General features: G+C 41.0%; 1 protein-coding gene across 1 annotated transcript; it reads right to left on the bottom strand.

Annotated features, from left to right (window-relative positions):
- Nucleotides 1-4693: 4693 nt before the first annotated feature.
- Nucleotides 4694-21614, bottom strand: TEX26 (testis expressed 26). The gene is made up of 6 exons (XM_060129542.1): nucleotides 21396-21614; nucleotides 17165-17249; nucleotides 10559-10727; nucleotides 7522-7588; nucleotides 6432-6608; nucleotides 4694-4755 (listed from the first exon to the last, which is right to left on the bottom strand). Exons 1-6 carry the CDS (start codon nucleotides 21535-21537, stop codon nucleotides 4694-4696), a joined length of 702 nt encoding a protein of 233 aa, XP_059985525.1. The 5' UTR covers nucleotides 21538-21614.
- Between the last annotated feature and the right edge of the window lie 74 nt (nucleotides 21615-21688).

The raw sequence follows: 21688 nt of genomic DNA, 5'->3' as shown, positions 1-21688 counted from the left end.
AGAGAAAAACAAATATGTTATATTAACACATATATGTGGAACCTAGAAAAATGGTACAGATGAACCAGTTTGCAGGGCAGAAATTGAGACAAAGATGTAGAGAACAAACTCATGGACACCAAGGGGGGAACGCGGCGGGGGGGTGGGGGGGTGTTGTGATGAATTGGGCGATTGGGATTGACATGTATACACTGATGTGTATAAAACTGATGACTAATAAGGACCTGCTGTATAAAAGAATAAATAATATAAAATTAAAAAAAAATAAAAGGAGACAACCAAGAGCTAGAGCTAGGCTGAATGATAATGTTCAGGCAAAAGACTGATGATAGTTGGGGGGTACGGAAGGCTGAGGGAAGGGGAAATGAGTGAAGGTGGTCAAAAGGTACAAACTTCCAGTTATAAGATAAATAAGTTTTGGGGAATCTAATGTACAGCATGGTAACTATAGTTAACAATACTGTATTGTATTTTTGAAAGTTGCTGAGAGTAAACCTTAAAAGTTCTCATCACAAGGAAAAAAACTGCAACTATGTGAGGTGATGGATGTCAACTAAACCTATTGTGATCATTTTGCAATATAAACATATATCAAATCATTATGTTGTACACCTTAAACTAATACAATGTTATATGTCAATTATATCTCAATAAAACTAGAAAAAATGGGAAAAAAAACCCTATTTATAGAACAGTTTTTTTCAAGAGTTTAAAAACAAAGAACAGATGTTTCTGGAAAGCATAGAAACGTACTTTTTGGGATAAGATGTGTGTGTGTCGGCAGGGGGCAGTGAGTTTTGCAGGAGGTTAGAAAGAGAATCAAAAGAGCCATCAGGGTACACCACAAGAGAAAGAATTTCAGAATCATTATCTGTGTTGAAACACTGCTCTCTTTGAAATATAATAATGAAGGTACATAATTAACTCACGTCAAGTACATTGATCTGGTCTTGACAATCTGCTCTGAAAACGGGAACATATTAAAAGCACTCATTCACATCCTTTGGCACATTAAAATAAGCCGCGGCCACTGGCCTCGTGAGAACCTTTGAAGTGTTCAACATTTAAAATGCCTTCATGATTTGGCAGGTTTTAAAATACAAAAGGACCACAACAACACTCTCCTGTCTTAGAAGACAATCACTTTTTAAATGCATTTGTCAGTGGTGATCAGACAATATTTTTAAGAGGGAAAACGGATTCTACCAAGCCTTTCATTTCACTTTGAGGGTTCCAGAGACGTCTCCTCTAAATAAATACTGTGCCTGTATCTATTAGCTCTTGCTGTATTAATCTCAGTGGCATGCAATGGGAAGCACTTATTTCTCACTCACACTTTGTGGGTCCCTAGGGAGGGTCAGCTAGGGTAGCTGTATTAGTCCATTTGGGCTGCTAAAACAAAACATCATAAACTAGGTAGTTTATAAGCAACAAACATTTATTTCTCATATTTCTGGAGGCTGGAATTCCAAGATCATGGCACAAACAGATCTGGTGTCTGGTGAGGACTTTCTGGTTCAGATGGCCATCTTTTCTCTGTGTCCTTACATGGCAGAAGGGAGCTCTGTGGGGTCTCTTTTATAAGGGCACTAATCCCAATCATGAGGGCTCTGCCTCATGACCTAATCACCTCCAAAGGTCCCACCTCCTAATACCATCACCTTGGGGATTAGAATTTCAACAGATGAATTTTGGGGGTACGCAAACTAACCATAGCAGTAGCTCTCATCCACATGACTCTCATCCTTCTCCTGGGACCAGTGGGCAGCCCAGACTTATGTCTGCTAACATCCCATTGGCTAAAGCAAGTCACATGACCAAGCGCACAGTCAAAGGCTGGGGAAATACCTTCCAAAGAGTGTGGAGGCAGGGAGAGATGAAGAACTGGGGACAATAATTTAGTTTACCACAGTGTCCAAAGAAGAAGTCTGTCTAATAGTGCATGTTTATAAATGTAGCATTTCTGGCTCTAGAGTGGCAGTCACTTACCTGTTCTACAATTCTGTATGTAGTATGCCTTTCTGTTTCCAGCCAGATGGGAGGCTACATTCATCCCCAGGCTGTCTGCTGCGAGGCAGTGGGTGATAGTGGCTTTTCTTGGAATACCAAAGAAATACCAAAACTATCTTAGAATACCAAAACTATCTCCAAAGAAGTAACGACAGGTTTGGGAAGAGAGTCAACTAGGTGAAGCAAGGGGATATTTTAGGTGGTGAAACTATTCTGTATGATACTATAATGATGGAGATGACACTATGCTTCTGTCAAAACCCATAGAAATTTACAGCACAAAGAGTGAACTCTAATGTATATAAATTTTTTCAAAAATTCATTTAAGAGGTCAAGGATCCCATTTGGGATTCCCGGAAGACAGCAAATGCTGAAGACGCAGCCACAACCTGTCTGCAGGGATGAACACTCCAGCCCCAGACAAGGCTTTGTTAGAGGATTCACGTAAACCCAAACCACGTTCGTGAGGGATCCACAACTTGAACCAACAGAAATTTATGGACTATTCTGGAACACAGAAACTACAACAAGAGAGTCCACGCTATTAGGAGCCAATGGCACTCAGTCCATGCATGATCTGACCCCCGCCCCTTTGACCTCTTTTGTATGACTGACCCTCTGCCCTGTCCCTAGCCGACTCACAATGCTTCAGCCACTCTGCCTTCTGACTGTTTCTAGGACGTTTCAAGAAACACTTCAAGCTCCTTCCTACTTTGACGCCCTTGCCTTGCTGCTCCGCAAGCCTGGAAAGCTGTTGCTCATCTCTTCACATGGCTGGTTCTTTCCCCTCTTAACGGGTCAGCTTAAATGAGGCCTCCTCATAGGAGACCCCCATCACAGCACTGCTTACACTGTGTGTGGCGCTTATATTTTGTAATTATACTGTTCATTTTGACTTGTTTTTGATCTGTCCCTTCTTCTAGAATGTAAGCTCCATGTATGTTTTTTCACTACAAATATATTCCCATGACCTACAACACTGCCACATAGCAGGTGTTCGATAAATATTTATTGAATGAAGGATGACTCATTTTTTAATATTTGGTTTAAGATCCCAATGGAATATGGACCATGATTTGGAGAGTGTTGTGAGGACAGGAAGTCCCACTATATATACTAAACTAAGAGAGAATCCACATGAAATTACTGGTTGGCCACAGCTACAGTCCCCAGTGCTCCAAGAAAGACATAAACAGCAAAAAAGAAAAATGGGGAATTAAGTAAATGCAAATAAAATACAAACCCAGCATGAATGGCAACATGAATATCAATTAAAATGTAATTTAAGGTCAAAATCATTAACGGGGTCAAAGAGGAATAACATGTAATGGGAAAAAAATTAATTAATGAAGAAGCTCTGTATAAGTCATAAGCATTGATAAACAACATAGTAGCCAAAAATATGTAGCAAAAATCCCAGAAATACAAGGAGACATTGATGAAAACATTTTTATTGTGGAATGTTTCAAATATTATTGCCTCAGAATTTGACAGGTCAAATATGCAATTAAGGCAAAGGTAGGAGGGGCTTGAAAAATACAATAAACTACACATTTTTTTCTTCTGATATTCATCTAATACACAAATTAATCTTGGCATAAAAATTTTTTTGCTAATTTTCCCAAAGCAGAGATTTGTTTTTTAACTTTCAAATAGGAAATCAATAATAAAAAGGTTTTTTAATCCCGTAATTATTGAAAAATTAAGAAACCTCTTCCACATAATTCTTGGTTCAAAGAGGAAATCAGAATTGAAGACACAAATTAAGCATCCAAAAGAGAATAAGAAAAAAAGTTATATCAAAAGTTATTGGGGCTTTCCTGGTGGCACAGTGGTTAAGAATCCGCCTGCCAATGCAGGGGACACGGGTTCGAGCCCTGGTCCGAGAAGATCCCACATGCCGCGGAGCAACTAAGCCCGTGCGCCACAACTACTGAGCCTGCGCTCCAGAGCCCGTGAGCCACAACTACTAAGCCCACGTGCCTAGAGCTTGTGCTCTGCAACAAGAGAAGCCTCGGCAATGACAAGCTCGCACACCGCAATGAAGAGTAGCCCCTGCTCGCCACAACTAGAGAAAGCTTGCGTGCAGCAACAAAGACCCAATGCAGCCAAAAATAAATAAATAAAAAATAAATTAAAAAAAAAAGAAACCTACTGGATACAGTTAAAACTAGGTAGGTAGGGAGGTGGGGAGGGAAGAGATGACTTGCAGCCCTAAATGATTTTATTGTTTAAAAATAAAACAAACAGGGTGGGCTTCCCTGGTGGCGCAGTGGTTGAGAATCTGCCTGCTAATGCAGGGGACACGGGTTCGAGCTCTGGTCTGGGAGGATCCCACATGCCGCGGAGCAACTGGGCCCGTGAGCCACAACTACTGAAGCCCGCGTGCCTAGAGCCCATGCTCCGCAACAAGAGAAGCCACCGCAGTGAGAAGCCCACGCACCTCAATGAAGAGTAGCCTCCGCTCGCCGCAACTAGAGAAAAGCCCACGCGCAGCAACGAAGACCCAATGCAGCCAAAAATAAATAAATTAATAAATTAATTAAAACACACACACACACACAAAATAACACAAAGTCATGATGAAATTATATTTAGAACAATTTGGATCTTAGTTTTCCTTGATTATTGAGAAAATAACCTAGTTATGTTCAGATTTTCTTCATTTGAACTATTTTCCTTTTTAATCTGTCCCTTTGTCAACATCACAGTAAGAGTAAATAAAGCGATCAAGAATCTGTCGGTCTGAAAATTATGAAGAAAAACAGGATGAAAATTTCCATTTAACTAAGTGCTAAATAGAGAAATTCTAGGAAGGAGGCAAATATCTGATAATAGTACTCTAAATATAAAATCAATGAGACCAAAATAATCAAAGGATAGTATGTCTAAAAGCTAAAAAGACACAATTATGTTAATTATTGATTAAAAAGAGCAAACAGTATTCAAGGGATCAGCAAGACTTCCTGGAAAGAGCATGGATTTCGGAATGAAATAAACTTAGGTTTCAGTTCTGTGCTGGCAAATACATCTGTCCTCTCCATTTATTCATTTCCTCATCTTTGAATACAGGTAATGATACTTACCTAGTGCAGGTGAATGGACAAGGAATGCTATGTGTGAAGCACCTAGACAGGGCTTGGCCTGGGTGATGTGATGATAAACAAAACAATAGAGACTATTGTTCCAAAAGTTTCATCCAAGCCAGCGTTGCTTTTCTGCCCAGCAGGGTTGGGAAGCTTTGCAATCTTTGAGTGATAACTGATCATGGGAGGCCCTTCAACTCTCTGGCCTCCATTTCCTCATCTAGAAATTGAAGGAGTCTTTTCTGGTTCTGAACACCTATGGTCCCCTAATCCTAATTACATATTTTTTCATTGTACTTTGTGAAGCTGTAAAGCTTTGTCACTTCTAGCACTTGCCATCTCTGCAGCCAAAACTAAGAGAAAGGAAGAATGCGAGTGATAACGTGTTTTCCTATTCAGTGTCCATGTTGTCATGCTCAGTGTTACAAATGCCAGCTGAGGGCTGGATATCAGGTGTGTGTGGGGGGCGGGGGGTGTTCCTGGTTTACTCTCCAGTTATGTGATTTTTGTCTAAAGCGCTACTTGATCCCAGCTCCATGCAAGGAATAAATCACTGTCTCAGACGAACACCAGATTATCCTCTTACCCAGGAACTCGGAGGTGGCTTGGTCAATGGTACTTTTAAAAACTTTTCTGTTGTAAACAACAGCAATTGGGGTCATAAAAGAACACTCAAGTAAAATCATTGCTAAATGTAAAGATGCTTGAAGGATGTGCTGTGTGGATAAACTTCCAGGGGATAACTGACAAGTCTAATTTGATTCCCGAGGAACTTTTTTTTTATTTTGGTTGTTTAATAGCAACTAAATCCTTCCTTTCATTTTATGTTGGGGGCATGCCCCCCAATCCCAACAACTGTCCCTCCCAGGCAGAGGATGTACTCATTTCACGGCACAAGCAGTCATTTCTCTTCTAAGACATCATCCTCATTCCCTGGGTTTGAGGCTAAGTGCCCCAGAGTCCTAGTTTTGATTCCATTCAGGGGTCACTGACATTCTCTATGACTATTATCATGGTCACCCACCAGGGCCCTATGTGTTGAGGAATCTTGGAGCGAGAACAGTCTATGAAGTTGTTTTAAAAGCTACAGGTGTGAGGGCTTCCCTGGTGGCGCTGTGGTTGAGAGTCTGCCTGCCGATGCAGGGGACGCGGGTTCGTGCCCCGGTCCGGGAAGATCCCACATGCCGCGGAGCGGCTGGGCCCGTGAGCCATGACCACTGAGGCTGCGTGTCCTGAGCCTGTGCTCCGCAACGGGAGAGGCCACAGCAGTGAGAGGCCCACGTACCGCAAAAAAAAAAAAAAAAAAAAAAAAAAAAAAGCTACAGGTGTACTTACCTAGACCCTGAGAAGCAATGGGTAGGCTTGAGTAACATCCATATTTGAAACTAAAATCCTGAAGCTCAGGAATTTTAGCTGGAATTTGGTAATTCCATCGAGATTCAGTGTCTGCTGGTCGGGGAAGTAAGGTTTTCCATTCCAGAAACATCTGAGAATGTTGCTTAATCTTTTGAGCTGGGGTACAAATGAAAGGCAATGATTACTCCTTGTAGGCTATTTCTAATTAGCCTCATATTTTCATTTCATTCTGCTTCTGTCAGTAACTTCCAATTTATCACACTAAAACACACGCTTCTTGCATTTAGAGGTTTGGTCAATGTACTTTTTAGGGACATTTCCACCAGGAAATAATTTTCTGCTTTATCAGGCACAGGAAGTACAAGTTCAAATGATTAGCAGTAGTTTCTGAGTATATTGTACATCAGTCAGGAGTGCTCATTTGTTTCTGCTCCGTGGACTCAGGAAGCACGTCTCACTCCAGTAGCCTGTCTAGTCCCTGGGGCAGAGGTTAGGGTGCAGAGTGAGAGATTTTAGTTAGGGCTACGGTTGCCATATAAAGCATAGGGTGCCAGTTAAATTTGGGGGGGCCACACCATGTGACTTGCAGGATCTTAGCTCCCCAACCAGGGATCAAACCCATGCCCCCTGCAATGGGAGCACAGAGCCCTAACTACTGGACTACCAGGGAATTCCTGGATGCCAGTTAAATCTGAATTTCAGATAAACAATGAATAATTTCTTAGTGTAAGTATGTATAGGTACTCATTTTTTACCTGTTATACACCATTATTCAAATTTAACTGGGCACCTGTATTTTTATTTGCTAAACCTGGCAACCTTAGATAGGGCAGTGCATATCATCCCCATTATCTGGAAAAGAACCACTCAAAGGAAAAGAACCTTACCGATGGAGGGTTAGGTAAGATCATTGTCATTAGTGGACCGTAGCACTATTATTTTTGGAAATAACTCTGCTAACAAATACTCATTAAACATATGATCCTTAAATACCTCTGAAGCACTGACTAAAACCAGGTTCCACAAGCACTACCAGATTAACTGAGGAGAGAATCACAAGTCATTTCACCTGGAGCGAGTTCATCCCTAATTCTTGCTACAAAATGTTGGTTCAGAGGCACATCATACAACACCAACTTTAATTGGGACGTAGATATTAAAAACATGAATATCACCTAATAAGGACCTACTGTATAGCACAGGGAACTCTACTCAATACTCTGTAATGGACTATGTGGGAAAAGAATCTAAAAAAGAGTGGATGTATGTATACATATAACCGATTCACATTGCTGCACACCTGAAACTAACACAACATTGTAAATCAAGTATACGCCAATAAAAATTTTTTAAAAATAAATAAAATGAAGAGAAAAAATTCAAATCGTGGAAATATGGACAAAATCAGTTACTTGTGATAGGAGATGAAAAAGAGCTTAGAAATAAAGATCAAAGTCTTCTCTGAAAAAATAAAATAAGTGATACTAGAAAAAATAAAGTATTCATAACCCTAAAAAAAAAAAGCCACAAATATCATGAGCAATGTCACAACAGTGCTAATTACTATTAACACTAACCTCTATTCTTTTTCCAAAATAGTTTTTCAATAGGTCTTTTCAAAATAAATTCAAATGTACATTGTATATCAAACAATATGTGATGTCACCTACTGGTACTCGAGAGCATTTTAATATTGATTTTTAAAAATTGATCTCTGTCCAGACCAGCACAGTGGGAAAGGGTTTCACTACATGGTGCCTCTTAGTTTAGATGACTCAGGGAGAGAGGCCATGGGTACTCAATGGCCCTCATAATGACCTCATAAACCACCCGAGGAGAAGGCAAGGTTATAGAGAGAGAAGCAAACTCTCGGGCTCAAACAGCAGGACATTCCTTAAGCTATTTTGGAAAATCATCTGGTATCGTTCCCAGTAAGCAGCATCTATAAGTTGGTTTTTGTAAATTACTAATGGCTTTATTAATAAATAAATTCCCGTTGAAATACTTGATACAGATGTCTATCCTTCTCCCCTAGCTGACACTCAAAAGCAAATGTTTTCAGTTCCTATATGGATTCTGTGCCAAGGTTAAAGGTAATTAAGTCATTGTTCTACCTCAAGACAATCTCAAACCAGTGTGATTAGAAAGAGATATACAGGATACATGGATATGGAATGTGATATCTTGCAACCATAACACTTGGAACTGTGGTTCTCACATGGAGATAATACATCAGAAATACCTAGGAAGGTTATTCCAAAATATACCTGCTGAACCTTATCCCAGACATTGAGACTTTCTAGAAGTGGGACCCAGGCACTTATATTGTGAACAAGCTTCTCATAAGAATCACTCACTCAGAGCTGTGGATAAGGTGCTACAGAAGCCCAGAGGGAGTGTGACAGGCTCTGTTACCGGAAGGGAAGGAAGACAAGAATCAAAAAGGCACACACAGCAAAAGGCGTGTTTTGAAAATGGGTCAACACTGAAGCAAAAGATGCACAGAGTGTTCATGAAATGCGGTCTAGTTGGTGCGAGTGAGGAACGCAGGGAAGCGGGGACTGGCTGAAGGTGAAGCAGGCGAGGAAAGTTAGGAGCCACGTTGAGAAGGGTCTTGAGGGGCTGGTCCATGTGGACCAGGATGGACCAGCACAGAAGTAGAGCAACTGGAGATGAAGACCCAGAAAAGACAAAAATCAGGCTCTGGATTTACTCTGAGTTCCTTTGAAGATAAAAATTAAGTCTTTTTTTAAAATTAATTTTTATTGGAGTAGAGTTGCTTTACAATGTTGTGTTAGTTCCTACTGCACAGCAAAATGAATCAGCCATACATATACATACATCCTCTCCCTTTTGGACTTCCTTCCCATTTAGGTCACCACTGAGCATTGAGTAGAGTTCCCTGTGCTATACAGCAGGTTCTCATTAGTTACCTATTTTATACACAGTATCAATAGTGTATAGGTGTCAATCCCAATCTCCCAATTCTTCCCATCCCTCCACTTTCCCCCTCGGTATCCATATGTTTGTTCTCCACGTCTGTGCCTTTATGTACTTAATTAAGATTAAGTCTTATTCTTCATTGATCCTTAGTACATATCACTGTAATAGACCTCAGTAAATATTTACTAAATTAATGAGTGAATAAAAGAAAAAAAAGAAGTGTAATTGCTATGTATTAGCAATTAATCTGAACCACACTCTAGTTACTGCCTATGTGATATATGCTTAAAGTACCTATTAGTTCTTAGTTCTTCTTGACTAATGGTTTTATTGTCTGTATAAAATTTCATGTTAATGAGCTCCTTCGGCATTATTAAGAGAAGTTCCTGATACAAAAGGACCTGACCAAGGTCACATATTGTATAGTATGATTCCACATATAAAATATCTAGAGACAGAAAGCAGATTGGTAGTTGCTAGAGACTAGGGGAGAGGGAAACAGGGAATAATTTCTTAATGGGTACAGGGTTTCCTCTTGAGATTATGAAAATATTTTGAAATGAGGCAGAGGTGGTGGTTGTAGAACATTATGAATGTACTAATAGCCAGTGATCTGTTCACATTAAAATGGTTAATTCCACGCTACGTGAATTTCACTTCAATTAAAAAAAAAACTTTCAGGGACTTCCCTGGTGGCGCAGTGGTTGAGAGTCCGCCTGCCAGGGCAGGGGAAGCCGGTTCGAGCCCTGGTCCAGGAGGATCCCACATGCCGTGGAGCAACTAAGCCCGTGCGCCACCACTACTGGGCCTGTGCTCTGGAGCCCGTGAGCCACAGCTACTGGGCCTGCGTGCCGCAACTGCTGGGGCCCATGTGCCTGGAGCCTGTGCTCCGCAACTGGGGAGGCCACTGCGGTGAGAGGCCCGCACACAGTGGCGAAGACCCAGCGCAGCCAAAAATAAATAAATTTATTAAAATAAATGTTTCTTATGTAAGGGGATAAGGAAGTAGAAGTTAGAAATAAATGTGAGAAGGTGAGCAGAAAATAGTCTAAGAAGGACCACAGCGGTAGATGATGAAGGATCTTTGGGATATATCCAAACTCTCATTCTTACGGATTATTGATAGAATATCACGTTCAAAAGATATGTAGATATTATCTTACTTGACTGGGGTAATAAGATTTGTGGTTCTTGATTCCTCTTGAGGTTCCAATGTTGATCAAATCTTCTTTAGAATATGATTTCCAAACATACTCATCATTGTACTGTGTCTGGTTGGGAACAGGATAACTAAGTGAATATGTATATCCTAATCTTCTGGTACTTTTCTGACTGTGAGAAAAGGGTGGAAACTAGAGTAAGGGATTAAATACCAAATTTCACAAGAGTACACATGTCAAATAATTTTTGAAAGATTGGCTGCCTTAAGACTTGATGCCAGAAATAATTTAATTTCTAGGTTTCCCTGAAAAGAAACAATCCTGTATATTATTATGGCCCTTAACAAAAGTAAGAGTGTCCTAAATTTAAAAGAATAATCTGAAATACATTAATTTTTTAATTAATTTTTTTAAAGAGATGAGTACTCTTCTGTGTAAACAGTACTTGAGTATAACTAAATACTTGGTGAAGGAAAGTTTCTTTATGTAAAAAGTATTCCAGTTAATAAAAGGAAAAATATAAGAATTAGGATACCACTGGCTTGCAAGTCCCTAATGAAATAACGCATCTAGGCAATGATCAGCAGTTGCCACTCTGGATATACGTGCCCAACACCACCTATTAAATACTTTTGTGAAAATACCCAACCTGAATCAGATGAAGTCTTTGGAATATTAGATTACAGGAAATACATGAAAAGAAGGATAGTTTTAAATGACACTATGGGGATGGAGTCAGAAAAATCCAGAACAAATCATCTGTTTCTTCAACAAAGAAATTCTCAGAAAAATAGTGGAGGAACCTGTAGATTAAATGAAGTAAGAGAATACAATGCAGAGACCTTGTCTGGATTCAATTTCTAACCAACTGTTTGTTTTTTTTTTAATTATGAGACAACTGGGGAAAATTTGATCGCTTATTGGCTATTTGATATTAAGGAATTGCTTTTTTAGGTGAGATAATGGTATCGTTACATATTTTTAAAGCATCCTTATCTTTCAAGAGATACATAAAAATATACTTAGACTTATGATATAATGCCTGGAATTTGCTTCAACATTAGCCAGTGGGAAGGCTAAGTGGAGGATATACATTAAAAATGTCCATGTGTTGTTGATTATTATAGCTGGATAATAGCTAGGGATTTATTGTATATTCCTTTGTGTGTGTCTAAAATATTTCATATTGACTTTTTTAAAAAAGAGGGCTGGGTAAGATTCAGGTTACGTCTGTAAGAAACCAAACATCTGGAAAGTGGGATACATCTGGACGCTGCACTATTTCACTTGTCATTCAGATGTACAGATTCAAGCATGACTGTGGTCCTAAATCAAACTGAAGTCATCGAAGGTGCATGAAGACCTTTCCAAAGGGATCACAGCACAAATTGCTTTAAAGGAATAGATTTTCACATCCGCACTTCTCAGTGTATTCTTTCTTAACATGTATCTGCCTGAGACACAAAGCTGCATATCTAGTGGGTCTTTTCCTTCCCGCATCCTTTTCTCCCTTCCCCACTTCACCATAGGATCTTACTAAGGTGCATTACACCTCAGGGTGTTAGCTGCCAATGGTGAGAGGGGCGCCGGGAACTTCATTATGGTGATTTCAGGGAACTCCCTTGTAACCCAAATTCCATATACTTACCTAGGGCTTGCCGTTCTAGGTCAAGAGTAAAGGGTGGGGCTATAACCAGAGCATTATGGCCTGTGCAGGGATGTTCTGAATGTAGGTACACTGTAGATTGGTGTGGCTGACAGTAATGGCTAGTTTTCCCTGTCCTAAAAATTATCAAATGTTCATCCCTCTTTAAGGAGAAGCTTCTAAGAGGAGAGCAGAGAATATAGATTGCTGAAAATGGCTCTTTCCCCTACATATTTAAAGGTAAGCACTTTTCCAGCTTTAAAAAAATCCCTAGGATATGTCACTAGCTGGAAAGAAGAGCATCTCTGTTTAGATGAAGCAGTACAGGATGGCGATGCTGATTCTTTTCAATGTACCTGGAATCTTTTCTGAGACTATCAAATTTTTAAAGAGTCACTGGATAAAACTGGTACATAAAAATCTTGTGATCTTTTTTTCAGATTTTGTATTCATCATTCAATAAGGTATTTAAAGCTAAGTTTTTAACCCAAACATATTATGAAATATTTACTTCAATATAGCCAGTCCTAATTTTATTTTATGATGTGAAATATTTAACAATACATGAAAGTATACGCTAGCTTGTCAGACTAGTAATTTTCCATATATAACTATATACTTACCATATATAACTTTCTCTTTCATTAAATACATAGTAAATGTTTGATTTGGTTTCCAAATAAATCAATGGAATTGTTTCTGATTTTTATGCATGATATTATTTAATTATTTTCCAAAGTCAAGCACCAGAGTTCTGCACACATGAGAACATATTTAACTAAAGAACCTCATATTTTTTATCATACTCCTCACTTCACAGATAACTTACATATTTAGCTATACATTTCATTGCATTATTTTTGTTACTTGGATGTAATTAATCATATTAGACCTGAATCTTTCTACACTTCTCCTGTCTACTTTTAATAATCTTCCCTACAATATGCATTCTATAATTTATCAGTAGTTTTCATAATATTCCTCAAAACATATATTAACATTTATTTAAACTAGAATTGTAGTCAGATATTTATTTTGACAGGAAGTAAACCTAATTTCACTTGTTGGTTGGACCACAAGGACTGATTCTACCAGCTAGGTAAACATGGTGTAAATTGTATGAGTTAAATCTTCAGCTCAAAGATTTGGATAAAAATATATTTAGAGTATGCAATGACAAAAGCATTTTTATAAAAAAAAAGATTATTTTGGAAAACCTTTATTGAAATTAATGTTCCTATTTTCCAAGTCCTTTTTGAGTATATAATATTAAATAAGTTTCTTCCAAATGAAGGAGTAACAGATGTAATTTAATAGTCATTTGTTAAGACGTGCCTTTTCAGGCCATATATGACAAACCCACAGCAAACATCATTCTCAGTGGTGAAAAATTGAAAGCATTTCCTCTAAGATCAGACACAAGACAAGGATGTCCACTCTTGCCACTATCGTTCAACATAGTTTTGGAAGTCCTAGCCATGGCCATCAGAGAAGAAAAAGAAATAAAAGGAACCCAAATCAGAAAAGAAGAAGTAAAACTGTCACTGTTTGCAGATGACATGATACTATACATAGAGAATCCTAAAGGTGCCACCAGAAAACTACTAGAGCTAATCAATGAATTTGGTAAAGCTGCAGGATACAAAATTAATGCCCAGAAATCTCAAAATGAAAATCAAAATGAATGCACAAAATAACATAGGAAGAACACTCTTTGACATAAATCACAGCAAAATCTTTTAGACCCACCTCTTAGAGTAATGGAAATAAAAACAAAAATAAACAAATGGGACCTAATGAAACTTAAAACTTTTGCACAGCAAAGGAAAATATAAATAAGACGAAAAGACAACGCTCAGAATGGGAGAAATATTTGCAAACAAATCAACAGACAAAGGATTAATCTCCGAAATATATAAACAGCTCATGCAGCTCAATATTAAAAAAAACAAACAACCCAATCAAAAAAATGGGCAGAAGACCTAAACAGACACTTCTCCAAAGAAGATATACAGATGGCCAAGAGGCACATGAGGAGCTGCTCAACATCACTAATTATTAGAGAAATGCAGATCAAAACTACAGTGAGGTATCACCTCACACCAGTTAGAATGGGCATCATCAGAAAATCTACAAACAACAAATGCTGGAGAGGGTGTGGAGAAAAGGGGACCCTCTCGCACTGTTGGTGGAAATGTAAATTGATACAGCCACTATGGAGAACAGTATGGAGGTTCCTTAAAAAACTAAAAACAGAATTACCATATGACCCAGCAATCCCACTACTGGGCATATACCCTGAGAAAACCATAATTCAAAAATACACATGCACCCCAATGTTCATTGCAGCACTATTTACAATAGCTAGGTCATGGATGCAACCTATATGCCCGTCGACAGACGAATGGATAAAGAAGATGTGGTACATATATACAATGGAATATTACTCAGCCATAAAAAGGAACGAAATTGGGTCATTTGTAGAGACGTGGATGGATCTAGAGACTGTCATATAGAGTGAAGTAAGTCAGAAAGAGAAAAATAAATATCATATATTAACACATATATGTGGAATCTAGATAAATGGTACAGATGAACCGGTTTGCAGGGCAGAAATTGAGACACAGATGTAGAGACCAAATGTACGGACACCAAGGGGGGAAGTGGTGGGGAGGGGGGAGCTTGGTGGTGGTGGGATGAATTGGGAGATTGGGATTGACATGTATACACCAATATGTATAAAACTGATAACTGATAAGAACATGTCTAAAAAAATAAAATAAAATATTTTAATAAAAATTTTATATAAAAATACAATAAAATAAAAATAAAATTCAAATATAAAAAAAGACAGGCCTTTTCAGTATACTTCTCAGAAAAACGAGATAGGGAATAACTCAATAACTGGATGACAAATCATCTAATTATTTGCTTTCAATGAAACTGAAGGAGTACACAACCAAGCTGTCAGCCAATCAATCATTAGAAAATCACCTTGTGATTTTTGGCATATAACCATAAAGAGTTCAGAGTGTCGAATGGCAATGCTACACTAAAACTCCTTTCATGCACATCTACTTAATTATGAGAACAAGGTTTCTCAACACTAGCATTTATAAATTGAAAAAAAAAAAAGCAGGAAAAATTGATACTGACTGTGGTCTCATTCCCAACATAACAACACTCAAATCTGCAGACATAAAGTAATTGAAAACAAAACAGCCCCATTTATCTCATCAAGATGCAATTCCAAAAAATTTACTTTTTCTGTTTAGTAATTATTAACATTTGTAATGTGTTTATTGCTTTGAGCAATTCTGTACTAAAAATAATTGTGATAACTCAATACTTAGGGTCCTATAACATGTTTAAAAATTAATGTCAATTAATATACTGAAATAGTTGCAAAGAGGTATAATGGAGTGATCAATAAATTGCTTTCAAACACAAAATATATTAGAGCAGCGTAAAATTCTATGGAGGAAGTAGACTGGGAGTAAGAGCTCAAGAAGGAAAGAGAATGAAATAAATGATCTGTTAAAGAAGAGCTTGTTTGTATATATTTTTTAAAAAGGGTCAGAGTGAGTATCAATTTGCTAAGGTGGTTAGATTACCCACTGGTTATATGTAAAGAAATGATTTAATGGTCTTGTTTTAAAATGTCAATATTTAGGATGGGCCGGAAGTTTTATCTTCTACAGCTATTTAAATTTATAATAAGAACTTTTCTGTGGACTTTAAAAATATGTGAATTTGAAGACCACTGACCTAGACTCCATAAGTACCCATTTGGTTTTGGCTTTCATCCCAAATATTTCTTCTTCAGACAACTGTTACTGTTTGGGAAGCTGGCATAACCCTTACTGTCAGATGGTAAACCTCCCAGTAGGGGATATAACGTGACTCAATGGGATAGCCGGTAACTCGGAAATTAGGAGTCTTGCAGACCTGCACTTTTTGGAAGTCTGTCGTATATTATGCTGGGGAAAAATGAATGAAAATTTTGGGGGTAACTTCTTCGTGCTATAGTCACTGGACTAGTGCTTTCAGTTTGTCCTCAGAACAACCACCTTATGCAGCAGTCATCATTCCCACTTTGCCAACCATAAAACTGAGCTGTAGCTGGCTGGTTACTTGCCTAAGGGAGCAGAGAAAATAAGGGGTAATGAGAGCAGGGAGCTGAGGCTGGAACCCATTTCTGCCTGACTGCACCACAGTCTGGACAGTACTCCATTTGACTTCTCGACAATGTGAACTTTTAAGGTGAAAAGATCCTCTATATTGGAAGTAATTTACAGAGTGAACACAGACAAGGGAAGGTCCTCCATGCTAATTTCCCACCTACCACTGATGCAATGAAAGACGGCAGGGCTTTCGCAGCCCCACCCTCTCTCACCCACCAATGAGCTTAGAGAGGCAGCTGATGGACAGAAATTCCCACCACCCTCGGTTCAGGTGGAATTGAGGGAGAAGTTGCAAGCAAACATTGCTTTAGGAAGCAATAGTTGGAGGAGTGAAGGTAAGGGTAAGGGGACTGTGGCCTTGTTCCAGCTTCCAAGACTAGTATTGGGTGGAAGTGCTAACAATTACTCACTTACCCAGTCATTCAGTTGTCATTGCCTGCCTACTGTATACCAGGTAATGAACTCAATTCATGCTCCATGTTTAGGTAGCACAGTTCTCTTAACTGTATACTGGCTCTGTTGTAAAGCATGACACACAGTGGCTTTATGAAAGATCCATGTGTTAATTTTCTCAATTTTCCTGTAGAACCTTGGGATACTCTTTGAAGGGGAAACCCCCTCTGATGCTTGGAGGAGACCTGTGCGTGCAGTGGGTCTTATCTGAGTTCATTTTCTATAAGCCTTCTCTGATTACTCTCTATTGGTTTTGGACTCTGAATAATAGAAGAAAGGTGAACAAATTCAAGCGTGTATATCAATCTGATTTGAATAGGGATGTACCTAATTAAAGCAGGCACTGCTCCTGTCTTAGGTGTGAACGCAGTCTTCGTCGTGGTGGCGTAGGAATCCCGATCGGTATCACCTGCTAAAAGCACAATAAAACAGTTTTAAATGTGGCAAGCCAGCATATTTTGATCAAATGTTGTTTTAATAATTAAAATAATTTTGCAAGAGACAAACGTTTTGGGTGGTAATGCAGAGTGTAAAGGAATGAAGGCCAACTTGTGAGCTCCACTAGGGTAGAGGGGAAGCTCAATTTAACTATGAGTTCCCCCCTAGATAAAAATAGGTCTATTGTTTTTCTTGAGAACTCACCTATACTATTTTAAAGAATTCGAGCAATACATAAAATAAAGAAAAGAGTTCATTTGAAATTCTATCATCTTAGGATGTTCACTATCGCTGTTTTATTGCCTGACTTTTCATGCATCACATTAGATATACCTGTAAATGCATGAACTAATTTTACACAAAGAGGGTCATAGTTTCCATGTCAGGTTCTCTCCTGGACCCCTTGTCGTGGCTCCTTCCTGGCCCTGCTTGTAATCACCCTCCTCCCAGGTAGCCCATGTTAACAATTGTGCCTGTTTCTTTCCAGACTTTTATAACTGCTACTATAATCATATACAGATTTATATATACGTACATCAATACATTATCACATTGGGTTCTAGTCCTATTTTGTTTTACAAAAACAGGCTCATCTTACACAAAGTGTCCTCTTCTACCTGTCACTTAACGGCGCCGTATGGGAAGCCCCTCTGACTCGTCTGGTGCAGCTCTAATTAATTCTTTGTAACGACTGTGCAAGATTCCGCGGCATAGCTGTTCTTTAAAGCTGTGAGAGTGAGTGAGCTCAGCAAGGGAGGGAGTGGCATTAGAGGAGGTGACGTCCAAAGGCTGAAGCCCGGGGCCCCCCGGTGTCAAGAGGCTGGGGAGGTGAGGGGAAGCCGGTGAAGGAGGCTGAGAAGCTCAGTGAGCGAGGTGAGTGGAGACCCAGGAGGCTGTGGTGTCCTGATGGCCGAAGGAAAAACATGATTCCAGGAGGAGGGAGGGACACCTACAACGGCAAATGCTGCTGGCGGGCCCAGAGGGTGAGGATGGAGAATTCACCAGTATGCAGACATGAGGATTGATCTGCCCCAACCTCCCCTTGTGAACGGAGGTACCACCAGATTACTTGGGAATATATTTTTAAAATTTAATTCGATCATTCTCTCTTTCTTCATATCTAGGCAGTTACCTGTGGCTTTTTAGATTTCACTAGCACCTGGGTGAAATGATCCCTTCCATGTTCGAAGCAAAGCCGTCTGGGGTCCATCACCTCACCTCTCACACCGCACCCACCTCACTGCCTGCCTTTTCTCCCGTTCACGCATCCTGAATACAATTGCCGTAAAGCATCTTTCTCAAAGGTGTCTTCAATTTCCAAATAGTCTGAGAACCCAAATGCCACTGCCTACATATAAAAAAGAAACATTTAGTTTTTGCCATCTGTGTACTTCTCCCCATCTCTCCCATCTCTCCACCTCTGCCATCCAGGGCTTGTTTCTCATCGAACAGGTCCTTGAATCCAGCCAGGCAGCTGCATCTGCCCCTCTGTAACTATTCACCCGCCGCCTTCACACGGGGTGAGTTTCACCTCCACCTGAGGCTTCCCCGGGCTAACTAAAGCCTTAGCCCCTGCCTGTCACGCTCTGTCCTTCTGTTCGCAGACTCCTGGCTGGTGTCTACGCTCTGATCCCATTATACTAGAAATGACATTATCCTTTGATTCTTCTTCTTTAGTGGGAACCACTTTATACTTTAAAGCATTTTATTCCAACAGCAGAATTAATGTTCTTTGTTAAGAGAATTTCAAGCACGGACAAGTAGGTGGGGAGAAATTGTGAGGCTGTGTTGCTCTTAAAATAAACTATCACTTCACCTGATTTGAAGCTCTGAGTTTGACTCTTAGAAGGATCTGGAAGGATCTTCTGCACAGAGACTGTCTTTTTCCGAAGCAAGCGACACCAATCTAGGCCTGATCACTCTTTGCAGATGCAAGTAGGATTTGAGATGAAGAACACCCTAGATTATCCGGTGGGCCCTAAATGCAAGTTCAGTGTCCTCGTAAGGAAGGCAGAGGGAGGTTGGCCACGGAAGAGGAGGAGGTGATGTGACCATGGAGGCCGAGACTGGAGTGATGGGCCACAGGTCAAGAACACTGACAGGGCTTCCCTGGTGGTGCAGTGGTTGAGAGTCCGCCTGCCGATGCAGAGGACACGGGTTCGTGCCCCGGTCTGGGAGGATCCCACATGCCGTGGAGCGGCTGGGCCCGTGAGCCATGGCCGCTGAGCCTGCGTGTCCGGAGCCTGTGCTCCGCAACAGGAGAGGCCACAACAGTGAGAGGCCCGCGTACCGAAAAAAAAGAAAAAGAATGCCGACAGCCACCAGAAGCTGGAAGACGCAAGGACGGATTCTCCCCAAGAGCCACCAGAGGGAGTGCAGCCATGCCAATAGCTTGATACCAGGCTTCTGGCCTCCAAAATGTGAAAAAAATAAATTTCTATTGTTTTCAGCCACCAGTTTGTGGAAATTTATGGCGGTCCTTGGAAGGAATACAGCACTTAAGAGCCCAGTCGATAGTAATAGTTCGATAGCAATTCGTCCATAGGCGTCATCAGCCTCATCCTATTTTGAGACCAGAGCTGGACAGTGACACATTAGGCCCACCTTTTAGAGGGTGACCCTTCCATCAGTGGAGGATGGAGTAGCACAGAGTGGCTGTTAGAGACTCAGGACCGGAGGTGAAGGGGCAAACTCCCCCAGGGGAAGGGACACTTTGGAGGCAGAATCAGTGACACCTGGAGATGACATTGAGGTGTCAGTGAAGCTGCCCTCCCCTCTCCTTTAAGCAGATGGGACCCTCCTTACTGAGCTTCCAAGTCTAGGAAGACAGTATAGTTTTGTACGTGTTGCGTTTGAGGCCCTTCTGTGCCATCCAAGTGCATCTGGTAGACAGATGGATATTTTGGTCTGAGATCTAGGAAGAGCATCTGAGTTAGAGATAAAGATGAGAGAGCCATTGATTGGCACCTTTATGTAGACTAGAAGCCCTGTGGCAGGATATGGCCGCTCACATAGGGGATGTAAACCAAGAAGGAGAAAACCTGGAGGACGCCAACATTCCCAGACAAGAGGGGGGAGAGCAGACAGTGAAAGACACCAAGACAGGGTAGCTAGAAATGGAGGACGAGACTCAGGGGAGTGGGGCGGGGGGCCGAGGGGGGGTTCCTGGGGAGGGCTCCAGCTCCTCCGCCTGGACACCATAGAGAAACTCGTGTTGTAAATATTTTTGTATTAATTATTTTCATTTGCTCTTCGTAATTTACAAAGGGATGAATGGGATGAAAGTATGCATTTCATTCATTCTCCTGGGACTACAATTCTAGGGAATTTGCAGTTGAACAATCCCCACTGCTCCGTAGCCACCAGGGAACCACAATTACCCAGCTAGAGGGCTGCGATGGGTTATTATTGCCATGAGAAAGACCAGGATGGAGCTGACTACACAGTAATCATGCCAGTAGCACCACAGCTAGAGCTCTCCCTCCACTGACACAAAAAGCTGAGTTAGTGAACCAGCTGCATTCGCATGCAAAATTAGTATTAAAAGCACTGCCTCTGTTAAATACAAAATCCCTCTGAAAGAAAAATCAGCGAAGTTTAGAAGCGACAGCTGAATGCCATAGTTCCCAGCCTCTGCTACAGCCGCCGGGGTGGGGGTGGGGGACGCTGCAGATCCACTTGGGGGTCGCTTCTCTGCAGTCTGCAGCCCCTCCCCGCCCTCTTTCTGCGCTGTTTCCCAGATCCTGCCGGGGATCAGGGCCCCCGCTGGGTCTGCTCTCTTCAGAGCTCCCGACCTCTGTTGCTTCTTTGTCTTTGTCTTTGTTCTCCAGACACTAGGCCTTCCTTTTGCTTGTCCCCTCCTGGACGTTTCATGGGGTGTTTAAACTCCGAGCTGTTTAGGGAGGGCTTTGACAGAAGGTATGGCGAAGGGCTGGAAAGGGGCAAGGTCGTGAACACCCTTTCATTTTCCCTGACTCCCAGCCTCTCCTTAAATTGAGTCCCACCCGTAAGGGGGAGGCACACACCCTTGAAGACCCGAGCAGCCTTCGCTCCAAGCACCGCGTCTCCAAGGGAGACCCCGTCCCCGCCCCCCGCCGGCTGGCAGGGTCCGCAGTCTTACTTGGCAGGATCTTGTGGCCGCATTGAGAAGGACACGGAGCCTCGGGCCCAGGCTCTGCCATTCTTGCTAGAAGAGGCCGTCGCTGGGCCTCTCGCACCAGCCGGGCTGGGTGCTGCGCGGCTGCTTTGCGACGCTTCGCCATGGAGACGCGGGGAGGTTCCCGGCGGCTCAGCCCCCGGCAGACGAGGTGCAGGGCGCTTCACCGGGCCGGCTGGGGGACCCGGTCTGAAAGTAAAAAGATGTGTTTCTAGTAATATGATGGATACCTTACTTTCGTGTATTTGTCTAGTTCA

Source organism: Lagenorhynchus albirostris, chromosome 18 (genome assembly GCF_949774975.1).
Source record: "Lagenorhynchus albirostris chromosome 18, mLagAlb1.1, whole genome shotgun sequence".
In the NCBI taxonomy this organism is placed as follows: domain Eukaryota; kingdom Metazoa; phylum Chordata; class Mammalia; order Artiodactyla; family Delphinidae; genus Lagenorhynchus; species Lagenorhynchus albirostris.
This window is presented reverse-complemented; position numbering and strand designations above follow the sequence as displayed.

Bases quoted from the DNA above. Each gene is read 5' to 3' on its own strand.
- TEX26 (XM_060129542.1), bottom strand. From the start codon at position 21,537: ATGGCGAAGCGTCGCAAAGCAGCCGCGCAGCACCCAGCCCGGCTGGTG. The intron at 10,728-17,164 runs GTACATCCCTAT...CTTTTCTCACAG, and splicing joins GCAGTGCCTGCTTTAATTAG to TCAGAAAAGTACCAGAAGAT. The intron at 4,756-6,431 runs GTAAGTACACCT...CATAATTTTCAG, and splicing joins CATTGCTTCTCAGGGTCTAG to ACCGACAGATTCTTGATCGC.